This window comes from Canis lupus, chromosome 36 (genome assembly GCF_011100685.1).
Source record: "Canis lupus familiaris isolate Mischka breed German Shepherd chromosome 36, alternate assembly UU_Cfam_GSD_1.0, whole genome shotgun sequence".
In the NCBI taxonomy this organism is placed as follows: Eukaryota; Metazoa; Chordata; class Mammalia; order Carnivora; family Canidae; genus Canis; species Canis lupus.
This window is the reverse complement of record NC_049257.1, coordinates 22,324,178-22,340,176: the sequence shown is the minus strand read 5'-3', so window position 1 is coordinate 22,340,176 and position 15,999 is coordinate 22,324,178. Positions and strand designations below refer to the sequence as shown.

At 39.4% G+C, this 15,999-nt stretch overlaps 1 protein-coding gene and 1 long non-coding RNA gene across 15 annotated transcripts in view; one reads left to right on the top strand and one right to left on the bottom strand.

The window, feature by feature from the left end:
* OSBPL6 (oxysterol binding protein like 6) overlaps nt 1-15,999 on the bottom strand; it is a 151,346-nt gene that overhangs the window by 16,377 nt on the left and 118,970 nt on the right. For 8 of the 14 annotated variants that reach the window (XR_005384790.1, XM_038584953.1, XM_038584954.1 and 5 more), the window contains 2 exons: nt 6,862-6,969; nt 5,073-5,210 (listed from right to left, as the gene is read on the bottom strand). Coding sequence is in view for 13 of the 14 variants with exons in the window: in XM_038584953.1 (XP_038440881.1) it covers nt 5,073-5,210; nt 6,862-6,969 (246 nt within the window). In the remaining variant the exon portion in view is untranslated. The remainder of the gene's footprint in view (nt 1-5,072; nt 5,211-6,861; nt 6,970-15,999) is intronic. The other 6 variants (XM_038584955.1, XM_038584957.1, XM_038584956.1 and 3 more) reach the window with 3 other exon arrangements.
* On the top strand, nt 1,665-15,849 carry LOC119867845. The gene is made up of 4 exons (XR_005384792.1): nt 1,665-3,149; nt 7,519-7,858; nt 14,079-14,254; nt 15,677-15,849. It is a non-coding gene; the product is annotated as an uncharacterized LOC119867845 (long non-coding RNA).

The following is a 15,999-nucleotide window of genomic DNA, read 5'->3' as shown; positions in this document are numbered from 1 at the left end:
TTCTGTGAATCTGTGTGGCAACTTTATTAATATTTATTCCTAGAAGTGAAATTGCTGGACAAATGGATCACATTTAGGCCATAGGCACATGATGCCAAATTGTTGTCCTGACAGATTGTAGTCATTTGTTCTCACCCGCAGCACGAGAACATCCATCTCTCTACACCCACTGAAACACTATATATTATCAACCTTTTTTTAGTATCTACTTACCTAACATACATAAAAGATTTTTAAAAAAATTTACTTATGATACAAAAAAAAATTTACTTATGAGAGAGAGAGAGAGAGAGAGAGAGAGAGAGAAGCGCTCAAGCAGCAGGGATGAGCAGACAAAGAGGGAGAAGCAGACTCCCTGCTGAGCAGGGAACCCAATGTGGGACTTGATCCCAGACACCTGAGTTTGTGACCTGAGCCGAAGGCAGATGCTTAACCGACTGAGCCAGCTAGGGGCCCCCTAAAAAGATCTCTTTTAAAGGTTGCATTTCATCTTGTGTAAATTTGTTTTCTTTCAACTATTTTTCAGTTCATTATATAGGTTGCATTTTGGCTAGTTTGCAATTTATTTTTTAATGCTGTTTATACCTTTTTTGGCTATGTAAAAATTTTAAGTTTATACATAATAGAAAACAATCAGTCTTTGCCTTTAAGGTTTCTGGATTTACTGCTGATGTTTTAAAAGTTAAAGTTGAGGGGATTCCTGGGTGGCTCAGGGGTTTAGTGCCTGCCTTCGGCTCAGGGCGTGATCCTGGAGACCCGGGATCGAATCCCACATTGGGCTCCCGGTGCATGGAACCTGCTTCTCCCTCTGCCTGTGTCTCTGCCTCTCTTTCTGTGTGTCTCTCTTGAATAAATAAGTAAAATCTTTAAAAAAATAAATAAAACATCCAAAACAATATAGATAAGAAAATTATAAAGATATTAAAAAAATAAAAGTTGGGATCCCTGGGTGGCGCAGCGGTTTGGTGCCTGCCTTTGGCCCAGGGCGCGATCCTGAAGACCCGGGATCGAATCCCACGTCGGGCTCCCGGTGCATGGAGCCTGCTTCTCCCTCTGCCTGTGTCTCTGCCTCCCTCTCTCTCTCTCTCTCTCTCTCTGTTACTATCATAAATAAATAAAAATAAAAAATAAAATAAAATAAAATAAAAAAATAAAAAAATAAAAAAATAAAAGTTAAAGTTGAGAAGAATTCATATATTTAGGGAGAATAGTGATAGAATTATTGCACACATAACTGAAGAATGGTAGCTTTGCTTTGCACACTGAGCAAGTCTATAAAGATGGCAAATTGAGAATAAAGTCTTTTTCTGATTCATGTTTTCCCACTGCCAACTGGTTTCCAGTTCCTACCGACTGCAAAAGAGCTGATGGTGAAATCATCAGGCACATGAAAGCCACTTTCTTTCTTAAGCTTGATAGAAAAAAAAAAAAAGTAAATCACATTCTTCCACATGATTTCTCTTCAAAAAGCTAATCACACCCAATTACCTTAGAGGAGACAAATGCCCACTCAAACGAAATTCATGTTGCATGCATGTGTACCGTTTGAACATTTATTATTAAGAAAACACTCAGGCTGGGGCGCCTGGGTGGCTCAATCAGTTAAGCGTCTGCCTTCTGCTCAGGGATCCTGGGATCGAGCCCTGCATCAGGCTCCCTGCTCAGTGAGGAGTCTGCTTCTCTCTCCCCCTCTGCCCCTCCTTGTGCTTGTGCCCTTTCTCTCTCTCACCTGCTCCCTCTCTCAAGTGAATCAACACAACCTTTAAGAGAAATTTTTGTTTTAAAAAAGAAAACATTCATGTTTTATCCTATAAAAAGTTATAAAGTCTTTTCTTGAATTTCTAATCTTTCCCAAAGAAATGTATGAGAAAAATGGTCCAATACCCATTTCCTTCTAGAATGGTCCATGTAGAATGTAAAACAATTCTATAATGACAGTGGGCCCTGAGTAAGATCTATGTTCTCATATATGTGAGCAATCGCTAAGGCTGGGCCATTTAGCTGTGGTCCATGCATTTTATCCTATATATAAAGTTAAGGCTCTGCAGTATAATAAGACAATTCGTATGTATTTATTTTCTCCACCCTGGTCAAGAAGTCCTGGGGACAAATATTTCTCCTTAAGAACTTAGGGATTCAAAAGAGTTCAGGAAATATATAAATATATTTTTTTCCTAGATGCAACCAGGCATGTAGCACTGTGGAAACAAGTTAATAGCAGAGGAAGGGAAGTAGATCATTCTGGAAGCAAAACCAGCATTTTTTAAAGGAGCTGAGCATTCATTAAGTGAAGTGCATTGGTAGATATCACATAAAGAGGATTTTTCTCTCACTCACGGAAAACGTTAACGTCAGACAGCTAATGCCCAGATGTTTCTTAGATTAATCACTTGTTAAAGTGCTATAAGCATTCTTTCATTGGGTTAGCAAATATCTGGCCCCTGGAAGGATCCAGAAGGACAAGAATTGCAAGAGGCTACAGCTGAGAGCAGAGATCAGATTATAAGGGCCTTTGCATGAGGGCTAAGGAGTCTAGAAAGTGATCCAAAGGACGAGAGGGAATAGGGACAGGATCAGATTTGCATATCAGAAAGATTAATCGGGCTGTCCAGTGGAAAATGGATTAGAGGGGAAAAAAGGGAGGCAGGAAAACCAGTAATGGGGACTGATCAGGTAATCCAGTGCGGAGATGGTGGTGGACCGAATCGGAGGAGGGGCAGTGAAGCTGGAGGAAAACATAGGGATTTGGTAGTATTTAGATGGCAGGGGTTAGGGACCCCAGCGAGTGGATCAGTGTGGGGGCGGGTCCTAGCAAGCAGATGGAGAGAAGGACAATACCCAGTATCTGAGGTGAACACACGGGTAGAAGGGCACTTGGATAAGCGATATGAGGAGTATGGGCAGGTTTCTCCCCACGTCGGGGTAAGTGTGTGTGTGACCGGTGTTGCTGAACCCATGTTTGGACATGCTGAATGAGAGGCTCTGTTGGGCCCCCGGTGGCAATGTCTCACAGGCAGCTGGTTATGTGGATCCTGAGCTGACTCTTGCTCTGTCTTCAGACCCGTTCTCTCTTTGAGTTTAGATATGAACACCTAAATACTGGCCAGATAACTCCCCTGAGAGGCCTGACAGACGCGCAGTGGCTCGAAGTGAGTACATCATCTCCATCCCCCCCGCCCTTCCCTGTGCCACCAGGTTCACTCTTCCTCCAGAGCTGGTACCGCCATGCTGCTGCTTGGACTTGTGGAGGACCGTGCTTCACGTCCCCTTCACTTCTGTCTTGTCAGAGTCTGGTCCGAGTGGCACTGGGGCACCCAGCCAGTGTGCCCCCAAGAACTGATGGGTCAGAGACCAAACAACATGAAGCCAAATTTGCCCGAAACCTGACTGAATGAAGAAGGATGAAGGGTTGGTCAGCAATGGGAGGTCAGAAAAAGCAGAGTCAGAACGGAAAATGCTGGTGGCATGTCTCCAGCATGGTGGTCCCCCGGGGTAAGATGGGCTCCCAGACACAAATACCCTGTCCACGTGGCACAGAAGCCCCTAACGGTGGCACTATCACTCCCCGGCCCTCCCAGCCTTTAGGTCACTCAAGTCACTTTTCCTGCTGCCGTTCCTTGCTCACCAAGCAGGCTGGCCTTAGGGGAAGAGACACGAATCAGCAAGCAGGATGACTTTGTCCATCTGATAGCATCTGATCAATTCTTATTACGAGTAATGACACTAGTACCCTGGCTTACACACGGAGAGTCTGTGCATCAGTACACACAGGACTAGGGATGTGAGAGGCAGGTGCGTGGCGGGGTGTGGAAACGAATTCAGTACCCGACACAAGGATTCTATCCTACATCTCTCCCATTATAAAAGTGATAAGTATTCATTATTTCTTTCTCTTCTCCACTTATTTTTTGTTTCTAAAATCACTCAGAATTCCAAACATCCGAAAGCAACTAGAACTAATTGTCAGGATGTTTCCTTCCAATCCATTTTCTATGCATATGGAAATAACATTCAGCAACTATTTCATTTCCTTTTTGTAAAAATGCAGTACAGATTTGCAACCCCAAACGACAAAATTTTTAATCAGCTGTGTGGGAAAGAGTTTTGGCTGTTTCTCCCATGCTGAAAGTGAAAGAGAGAGAGAGAGAGAGAAAGAAAGAAAGAAAAAAGAAAATTCAAAGTATGCTTGACCAAATTTCTAAATTTCAGTAAAAGAATCAATTTCTGCAACCTGATCAAAGGAGATTCCCTGCTTCTAAGACCTAGCCAAGACTTATGAGCACAAAGAACAATCCAAAAAATCTTTATGGGTAGAAACTTCCAATTATAAAAAAAATAAGTCCTGGGGATGTAATGTACAGTTAATAATACTGTATTGATATCTGAAAGTCGTTATGAGAGTAGATCTAGAAAGTTCTTGGCACAGGAAAAAAAATTCTGTAACTATGTATGGTGACAGATGTTAACTAGACTTACTGTGGTGATCATTTTACAATATATGCAAACACCGATTTTATGTTGAAACTAAAGTAATGTTGTATGCAAATTATACTTCAGTAAAAAAAACAGGACAATAAACAGTTTTTATGTTAGCCAGTGGTAATCTCCAAAACCCTTAATTACCCAACCAGATATTCTAGACATCATCTTTCTAAAGAAGTTCAAAATCATGTCTCTAGTAAAGACGTGTGTGTGCACATGCGTGTACACACACACACACACACATAAATGGTGATTTTCAAATTTTCATTCTTTCTTTCTATATTTTACTTGTCTCCTCTACAAAAAACTTTGCCATCAACTATTTGGTTACCCTGAAATACAAATCATACAACAGTGTCCGAATGAATGCTGGATTCTTTTCTTTTATTCATCAAATGTAGTAGGTTGGCACTCAGATGTTAAGTGTTCAGTAAATGGGAACCAATATAATTTGCATGCTTTTGGCTTTCCTACAACTTAAGACTCTTACTGTGATGTTAAAAAAAAAAAAAAAGTCCCCATGGTCTTACTTTCTCCAACCCAAACTCCTCATCAGAAGTAACTGGGGTTGACACATCAAAAAACCTTACCTCATTCTCTGACGAGCTTGCAGAGAGCAGCACCTCCTGTGCATCAAAGAACTCGGAGACAGACTCTGACATGGAGAGGCGGCTCTCGTTGGCTACCTGCTGTGACAGGGGGAGACTGACATGGATTTGCTCTCCAGCCTAGAGAGGACAGAAGCATTTGGTGTCATTGTTATTTCTTTGAAAGAAAAGCTATTTGTTCAAATTAGACCATGACGTACTAGGCCAGATTTCTGGAGAAATTCACATCATAGGTTAAAAGAGTGGTGACCACAGATAATTTTCACTTGCAACTCAGTAATGACCATGGCAAAAGTTTCCTTCTAATAATATGTCTGAAGAATCCAAAAGGCATAGCTGAAAGGTGTTGGTCCTGTGACTTGATTTCAAATCAATGCTCAATGGATATTAAGTGGAGTTTAATAGTCTGAACCCCTATGAAGACAGGTTCATTCTCATAAACTTAGATCCATCACTACTAGCCATATCTAACCAGTATGCGAAATCTCAAGACATATTTGTAGAAACCACTAGAGATATGCAAAGAAAACAATCTATGTAACTGATTTTTGAGACAATACTTAAAGGTCATTTTCCAGTTTGATCATAAACTTTAACCAATGACATAATAGGACTCAAACATCAAACCTATGGCAAACTGTATTTTTATTCAGTAAGTGACAAATATATATAGGTATCATTTCAGGTTGAAAAGATTCAAACTAAGACTGTTAACAATTTCTGAATGATGCCGTTTTAGAAATACTTTTGGATTCTGAACAGCTGAGTGACCATGAGTGTCACCAAATACTATGTGATGCATGAAGGTAAGTGGACATAGGGTAGGGTGGGCAATTGAAATCAAAAAGAAGCTGTCTTGGGATGCCATTTCTGAAGTGATTAGATGGTAGGACCTTGGGACCTGTAGATTTCTACTAAATGTACGCTTTTCTGTAAATAGGACCTTCACACGAGTTAAAACTCTCACTTTGTTACATATATCCCTTTATATAAAGCTTTAATATTGCTATTGCAAAGTGTAAATTCTCATGGTTATAAAATAGTAAGTTTATAAAGCGTTATAGACAGAATTACACACTAAGTCTAGCCCAAATACTGAATGATCTCTTGTCCTTTTAGCATTACGTCAAAAATTCTCCTGAAAAATGGAATAACAACAGCACCTACCTCAGGGGTCACTGGGAGTGTCAAATGAGATAATGCATGCAACGTTGTTAGCACAATGCCCAGCACACAGTAAGCATTCACTTGACATGTGCTAGCTATTAATTATCAACATCATCATCACTATTAGTAGCTGTAATAGCATCATTAGTACTATTTTAGCAAGGTCAAGTGATTTCTCTTAAGACAGGGCTTTTAAAAGAAACCTTGAGAAAGCTTTCATTTAGCACCTTCTCAGCTAAAAATGCTTCCTCCCCGCTCCCCCCCACCATTTCATGGGCCATTTGATGATAAGGAACATTTCAAATGAAGACTGTGACAGACACAGAAAATTCACAAGCTGCAGTAGACATATATAAACTAAATATTCAGTAGCATCAGGTGAGCACAGATATAAATAAAAATAGACACCGATCACCAAGAATAATTGATATCGAGCTCATGTACTTGCTTCACTCCAAAGACCACTGAACTGTCAACAACACAAATATTTATGCAGAGAATCTTATTAACGGCAAAAGAACTGTATTAAAAAAAAACCCAAAATATGCAGTAGATTTAGATGCTATAAAATAAGTACTCTACATCTATTAAAAATGAGTCTTACCTCATCAGGGCTAGGAATAATATTTACACTGACAACCTGATCACATATAATAGATTCTGAATGTATTCTGTTCAACCGACTTCTTAGTTCAGCATTCTGGTTGAGTGCCTTAAATAACAAAAATTGCACATGTAATTGCAAGTTAATAAGCAAGCATAAAACAGAATAAGCACACAAATGCACATGGGACAACAGCGTCTATGACGTTCTTAGCTATAATTTTTAGAGTCATCATAGGCCAGATCCTACTGATAAGAAGAAAATGAATGGCTCAGAATTAAGGTATTCTTTTTTCTTTTTTCTTTTTTTTTTTTTTGGTAAAATAAGAGTGCTACTTAGTAGGTTAGTGGGTTCAAAGAGTTCATGGATTTCATAAAAATGATTCATGGAATTTCTCCCCCTTGGAGTCAGGCCCATTACATCCAAGCCCATTCTACCACCACATATATATTATGTTTTACAGCCTGGGAATAAAAACTATTGATTCTTTCCTTTTTTTTTTTTTTTTGGCTCTAGTTTCTAAAATTTGGGAATTGTCTCAAAGTCAGACAGTTACCTTAAAAATTATTTGGACATGGAATGAACAATGAACTGGCTTTACCTTATAGAATTATTATTTTATTCCAGTGAAAAAATAGTTGTATTTTCATTTTCTAGGTGCATATACACATGACAGGGCAGCAGAACTAACTCAAGACCAAAAGGTGCCTTCACAGAGCAGTGTAGATACCGACAAGCCTAATGAAGAACCTATCGCTAGAAGGAAACAAACTCCAAGTGATCGGCATCTGTATTTGCTAAGTCTGCATCAGTAAAAACACCACCTGCTATAACAGTTGGGTACGTGTGGCAAGAAGAGAGCAGCTTGACATAAGCTGGACTCCCTACGGGTGCCCTGTGGACAAAGGTACCTGCATCACACTGATGCACAAGAACGTGTTCCATATACGTAAGATAGACGTAGCTCACTGGAATTACATCAAGGATCAAAGGACAGGTGAGAACAGAGCCCAGTGAAAAGCTAGACAGTTCTTTCCTTTGCATTAAAGTCAGCAACGAGAAGATGGAGGTGGATGCCTCACAGGGTGGAAGATAAATGTCAGGACTTACAAGGCATCTCCCCAGGGAAGGGGGTACTGCTTTTCTTCATACAGAATGTACAGATACAATAAACCCATACACATACGAATATAATATCATGATTCTAACTCTGTAGCTATCAAAACAGCCAGGAGAAACTACAGAGTGGCTAAACTTTACAAACTTGCATTGAGCAGTGTGTAATCTCTGAGCATGGAGCACTGAACAGCCTCTCCTCTCTCCCTTCAACATAGCTTTTGCTTTTTGAGCAGAAAATTGTTCATTCACAGCTTTTGGCTTTTGTTTAAAGTCCTTATCACCAGCCTGTAAAATATGTGTAAAATAGAACACACCTGGTCTGGCGGGCTGTCAGGTGTTGATGGATTAAAGGTGGATACAGATCTTATAGGTGCTACATTTACAGAGAGAGGGAAATATGGGTCTAGCTCTTTGAGGAAACAGGGATGTTATTTAGATAAAAGGTGATTACTTATATAGTAAATAAATCATGCACCTTAAAGGGAGAAATTCTATATCTTTACATTCTGCAAAAGTGCTCAGGATCATTTTTCCCAGAGCAAAATCTCAAACACTTCGTAGTTGAAAAAACAAAACAAAACAAAAAAACAGACAAACAGCATACTCCTATCTTTTGTGGCCACTTCACCTATGCTTCTTTATTCTTTCATGATTTTTTTTGCCCATAAGTATGTTGAAGGTTGTTTTGTTTATTGAAATATTTGGACTCAGATATAGTACTATTTTTTAGGTAGGAGGCCTTGTGGTGGGTTGTTTGAGGGTTTCAACTGCAGAATCATAGTCTTGACCTGATGATTTCAGACAAACCTCAACAGAGGGTTTCTCTAAAGTGACTATGCTGTCTGTTGTCACTGGAGCAGAGTTAACAAAACACCACCACAAAGACTCAATGGTGAGGATAAATAATAATGGTTTTTCTCAGAGTAGGAGTTTCCAACACAGGCTTGCCATTTATAACGAAACACGTCCTATCGTTTGCTCTGGATCTCTTGAGCTAAATTCTCATTTAAGCTCCTATTTCATCCGATAGTCATTAAATGCAGTTCTGTCTACAGGTGTGTGTGAAGGCACAAGGGTACCTCTAGCCATGGGATCAAAAGGAAAAGTTTATTAATAATACATATGCAGTGGCAGAAAAAGGTTGTTGTTATATAGCCCCCAAAGCATGGAAATAAAATACTCTTCCAACTCTGGCAGCCCCAGCAGCAAAAGGTGGAAGCAGGCAGACAAGTGAGCGTGCAACGGTCTATTTCTTCATATCTTACCCGGTCAGCTCCTCCTTTTGCCTTGATCATACAGACTGTTTCTGAAGTTTGCTATAGCCACGTGCCAGGAGCTTTGTGGTGTAGTGCTCTCAGGCAGTGCTCAGGACCCCATTTATTATTTCCCTCCCTAAAACTCAACTATTTTCTCTGTAACGATATCATGGAAATCTCGGGAACATTGAGGAATATAGGTATTTTCTGTGAAATGACACTATTAGTGATAATTAACATAGAAGAGCCCAGATGATGGCAGAAACAACATTCAGAACGTACCCAAGGATCATGAATAGTGGAGAAGCAAGGAAAAAGGAGGCGCATCACCAGCTACTCACACCAGCCAATGAGCAAGAGAAGCTAAGGAGACTCATCAGGAATGGCATTGCTCTATGAGGGGCCCATGGGACCAAAGACCTAACAGGGAGGAAGCTCCCTTGGGCACAGGGATTCCTGTCCTTGGATTCTTCGCCAGGCAGGCTGTATGCTTATTCTCACTCCCTTGGCTTAGTTAGTGAGCTTGGACCACACAAAAAACTCTTCTCCGAGTATGCTCATTTCCTCAGGTCCCTCAGACACATTCAAGTTTAATATACCCAAGAAATAAACCATTCCTTCTCAATCTATAAAAGTGGTTACCATCTTGAAATCCTGAGCCAGAACCAATTGTCCAAATCCCCACCATGTTGGCTATTATTAACTACCTTTATCCACCCTGGCAGACAATGGGTGAGGATTACCTTTGAATGGGTGAGACTCTGACACATACATTTAACGGAACTGTGGGTTCTGGGAAGGAAACCTGGATGCCTGATGGCTGGAGAAGGCTATGAAACATATGGCAAGAGGGAATCATCAGAGACTTAAACCCTTTGGATAAAAGCAAAAGTGGTTCAAAAGGAACGAGAAAATCAGTACAATTGTCAAAGCTAGAGTCATCAAGAGCCAAATCCTGGGAATTGCTTAAAAATCACCTTCTTTTTTAAATTTTAAAATAAGTACATACTATTACGGTATATTTGGAAAAAGGCAAAAAGGGAAAAAAAATCTTTTTAAAATTCATACCTTGCTACCCTATCAACCAACTGTTGGTAGCTTGGTATATTTCTTTCTAGCTTTTTCCTATACATTTTCCACATGTATGTGGGTTTTTATTTTTTTAAAAAGTGTAATAAACCCACATGTAATGGATACATACTTTACATCAGTGTCTGCCATTTATTCTTTGTATATAAACATTTATTTTATGTCGCAAACTTCACAAATATGGCGTTAATAGTTGTATAATAAGTGATTACTTTCTATAATTGGATACTTGTGATATTACCTATTTTTACTAGAATAAATAATGCTGCCATGAGTGTCTGTATGCATAATGGTTTTCCTACAATCAGCATTACTTCCTCAGACTAGACAAGTCAGTCATGGGCCAAAGAGTCAAAGATAAAATCTCTTTAAGGCTTTAAGAAATATTGCCAAACGATGTCCAAAATGACATCAATTTGAACTCAGTGGATGGCTAAAAAGAGATAATCCTATGAAGATTATCTTCATGCACATCAAATTTTGTCATGTTTCAGGGAATTTGAATTCTGGAATACTCTTGGAAGTTTTACCCGATAAATACCCCAGAATATTTATTTTGTGTATGTGAAATGTTGTAGACAGGAAGGATGGTAAATACTACAATTGGAATTTTAATTATGGTACTATGTGCCTTAAGTTGATTTTTTGCTTACATTTGCATTCATACCACATATCATTGATTTTAAGATGCACATTTCTTCCTACGTTTAACACCTCTGAAGCATTGTCAATTTAAATGACATTTTTTTCTTTTTTAGTGATGCACATAATGATGGTACATCTGACAATCTATGGCATATTGATTTAATGAAATACTGTAATTCTAGCTGAAATACAAGGGACATATTCTGCTGCTCACATTTCTATGGTCCCAACACCCCCTACATTTAACATAAGCTGTGCACAGCCTCTGAGGCCAGAGTAACGGTGTCAAAGTATAATACACTAAAGACAGACCCGAGTCACGTCAAATCTTTTATTATTATAGTAATCTGGGGCACTGAAGTTACCTTAGTCCTATTATATACTATTTGATTTGGGTGTTCAGGGTATTACATTAAATAGGATGTGAAATTGTAGCTGTGAAAGAAAGTTGTTTATAAAGGGATAGAGACCCCACACAATGCCCTGTCTTACAGGTTCAAATCTAACATCTACGCTGCCTCTCAGGTGTAAAAGTTACCTTTAAAGTTTCATGGAGGTATAATAACAGAATTATGTATGTCTTTGTGTGCACACAGATCAAGGGAGAAATATCACTTTAAAAGAGGAATTCATTATACTGGTCAGTCTTGTAAATTATTACATGCCCAAGGCAGGTAACAATTTATGCTGAGAAGGTAGTGAAGAATGCTAATTTCATGTATTTCATATGCTATGTGTCTTCTAAAAGGATAATGGAATTTACCAAGTTGATATAAGCTTCACTGAAAAGCAGTATTTTAATAATTTTACATATCAAAATAGGACTTACAACAAATAAAAACTATTAGCTTGGACTAATTTAAGAAGTTTTTTTTTTTTAAAGATTTTATTTATTCATGAGAGACAGAGAGAGAGAGAGAGAGAGAGAGAGGCAGAGACACAGGCAGAGGGAGAAACAGGCTCCATGCAGAGAGCCTGACGTGAGACTCGATCCTGGGGCCCCCAGGATCACACCCTGTGTTAAACCGCTGAGCCACCGGGACTGCCCTAAGAAGTTATTTAAACACAGTCGTTCCTTCTCTCTCTGTGGAGAGACTTAACTGGTTATAAGAAAAATATCTGGGAGTTTAGCTGGTAATACTTGAATATGGATCAAAGATGTCTTCAGGCCACCTAAAATTACATTATAATGTGAAGTTATGCTAATATAAAGACATACTCAGAACACTCGTCTCAACGCATGGTATTTAAATGTCTTGTTCAGTTCTGAGTGCTACGTTGAAAGAGGGACAGTGAAAAGAGAGCAGGTCAACCAGGAGGGCGGCATCAGTTAACTGCTTCCCAGCCTCCCCATCTCCTCATCTCCTGGTTCCCTCCCCTAGGATACGAACATGCTGACACAGCTACCAAACTCCAAGGCTGACTTGCCCTCCATATATTATTTGCTGCTTAATCAGATTTTCCTTGAGACTATTAAAACCCTTTACCTTTGATCTCAACACTCAGCACCATCTAAATCCTTTGGCTGCTTCCCCCAAGTCTCCATCAAAGGATCCTCTTTTTCTTTAATGTCCTTTAAGTATTAATGTTCTATACAGCAGCACCACTGACCCTCTTTTATTCTGATTTACCAATATCTGTAGCTGTACCGATGTATCTACATCTTTTTAGCCCGGACCTCTCTCCTGAGCTATACATCTATATATCTAATTGTCTGATGGATGGAGACTGATACTTCAGTCTCAAAAAAAAAAAAAAATAATAACTGTTTATGCCTGAAAAATCAGCTCTTCTTGTATTTCTAATCTCAGGGAAAAGAACTATTACTACTCTGTCACACAAGGAATCTTGACTCTGTCTCCTTGTCCCTCTCTAACCTGAAGCTGATCTCCAAGCCATGCTGAGTCTACGTCACCCCAGCTCCCCCACGCTTTGAAACTCATCCCTTCTTCCTACCAACTCTGGTACTTCCCAAGTTCAGGCCTGTATTATCTCAAATATTTTAAGACACTCTCCAACTAGTTTCACCTAATTCCATCCATCCTTTCCATACCGTACCAGAGTAATCTTTCTATATACGGAAATATATTTTCTGTTTCTATACACAGAACTTATATTTTCAATTTCTGGCATTATTACTCCCTTGTTAAAATTCTTCAAGGCCTCCCCAGAACTGATGAGATAAACTCTTCTGTGTGGTCCATTTTTTAAAAAGATAGATAGATAGACAGATAGATAGACAGACAGACAGATAGATTTATTTATTTATTTATTTATTTATTTATTTATTTATTTATTTATTTATTTATTTATGAGAGAGAGAGAGAGAGAGAGAACACAAGTAGAGTGAGGGGCAGAAGGAGAGGCAGACTCCTTGCTGAGCAGGGAGCCTCATGCGATGCTTGATCCTGGGACTCTGAGATCATGATCTGAGCCGAAGGCAGACGCTTAACCAACTGAGCTACCCAGGCACCCTTCCTCTTTGTGGTCTTTGATGAGCTGGTTCCCATCTACTTACTTAGCTATTTCTAGATTAACTCCTCCTTGCTCATTCCATGCTTAGGCCCCTGTGAATTAACTGCCATTTTCCAGGTACCTCTCCAGTGGTCTAACCATGGATAGCAATTCCCTAGAGAGGAGTGAACTGTCAGTAAACTTAAATGTCTAAGCAGAAGCTATGGTGAGTTCCAAAAGAGAGTCCAGCTTTAGAGGCAATGAGGATAGATGGCCAGTGAGGGTATAACTAGCCCAATGGGAGGGTATGGACAGACGTAAGAACATGGACATAGTCGAAATACTGTGATGACACACAATAGGAAGCACTGAATTCTCCAGTGAATAGGGTATAATGAACTGTCTTTATAGTACCAAATTATTTTTCCATGTTTTGAGGATAAAATTGAGCTTTCTGGTTAAAAATACATTTATAACAATCAAAAAAGCCCCACCACAAAACAAAATGAAAAACAACTCACAACAATCCCTCCAAAAAATCTATTGAAACTCTAAGTTTAGAGACAAACAAATTACGCTTTGACAGGAGAAGGAAATAACCCACAAAATGTAAAGTTGATATAACTTTGTTTTATTTTACTTTCACCATGTTAGCATCGGGTCCTTCCTTGTGAACTGCTGCTGTCTACTCAGGCCCAGTACAAAGCTCAGTGCCTCCTCATCTGTGGCTCTGCTCGGAGGTCAGAGATCTCCCATTCTTCTGAACAACCAGAGCCCTGGAAATCTGCACCACCCATCTGTGGCTCTGAATGGCTCTAACTGTTTCCTTGGTAAATACTACTCATCTCACTAATCAGATCATAAGCTTCCTGGGGACATGACCAGAGTTACTTTTATCTTGGTGTTCCAAACCTTGCACTATACCTAATACATAGTCAGTTAAATGAAATACAATGAACAAATGAATCACTTTAAAATTTTGTCTTTACCATCCTTTCTAATCTGATGCCGCAGACCAGATCTCTACTCTTCTTCATTCTCTGTCTTAACAAACAAACAAATAGAAGCAAGGAAGCAAGAAACTAATACATTTTCAAAACAATTCAACAAAAACTAAAAGGCAACCTATGGAATAGGAGAAGATAATTGCAAACGACATATCTGATAAAAATGGTTAGTGTCCAAAATATATAAAGAACTGACACACAACTCAAAACCAACAGTTAACAATGGGCAGAAGACATGAACAGACATTTCTCCAAAGAAGACATCCAGATGGCCAACAGACACATGAAAGGATGCTTATCGTCACTTATCATCAGATACAAATCAAAACCACAATGAGATATCACCTCACACCTGTCAGAATGGCTAAAATAAAAAACACAAGAAACAACAGGTGTTGGTGAGGATGTGGAGAAAAAGGAACCGTCCTGCACTGTCGGTGGGAATGCAAACTGGTGCAGCCACTGGAAAACAGTATGGAGCTTCCTCAAAAAATTAAACAGAATTACCATATGATTCAGCAATCACACCACTGGATATTTACCCCCCCTCCAAAAAAGAAAAAAAGAACAGTAATTCAAAGGTATACATGCACCCCTGTGTTTACTGCAGCATTATTCACAATAGCTAAGATATGGAAGCAGCCCAAATGTCCATCAATTAATTGATGGATAAAGAAGATGTGATATATATTTATATATATACATATTTATACAATGGAATATTATTCAGCCATGAAAAGAACAAAATCTTGCCATTTGCAATAACACGGATGGAGCTAGGGAGTATAATGCTGAGTGAAGTTAAGTCAGTCAGAGCAAGACAAATACCATATGATTTCACTCAAACGTGGAATTTAAAAAACAAAACAAATGAACAAAAGGAAAAAGAGAGAGAGGCAAACCAAGAAACAGACTTTTAACCCTAGAGAACAAACTGCTGGTTACCAGAAGGGAGGTGGGGGGGGGATGGGTGAAGTAGGGGATGGGGATGAAGGCGGGCACTTGTGATGAGTACTGAATGATCAAAATAAGAACTTTTTAAAAAAGTTTGTGAAAAGGCAGAATGAAAGAAGCAAATACATTTTCTTATTTTTCTCCATACAAGCATATACTGCTACGCCTCTATTATTCAATACATCTGAGGGAAATACTGCAACTTTTAGGGGGGGAAAGGGCATATTTTGCACACTTACAGGATGACATCTGCATGTTTACCTAACCATTACTTTGATCTTCCTGATTCAGGGTACTTTCAGAATAATGATTCAGAAGATCAATTCCCACAGACTGAGCATTCACCAGATACGTGTCAGGAGGAGACCAAGGCACACCGTTAAGACGTGCTCACGGGGAAAGCCCTTTGCAGACTGGCACATCAGCTGCTGCTCTGAGTGCTCGTGCTCCCGAGTCCCTGGTCTTGCACTCTAGTGACAGTGTTTTATGGTGAGCACAGCAAGTGTGTCCCAGGTAACGATACTTCATAACGTGAAACTCAACACTGAAGGTGAGCTGACAGTTCAGGGACATAAAACATGTGAGACAGTCTGTCTCTGCTTAGGGACTGGGGG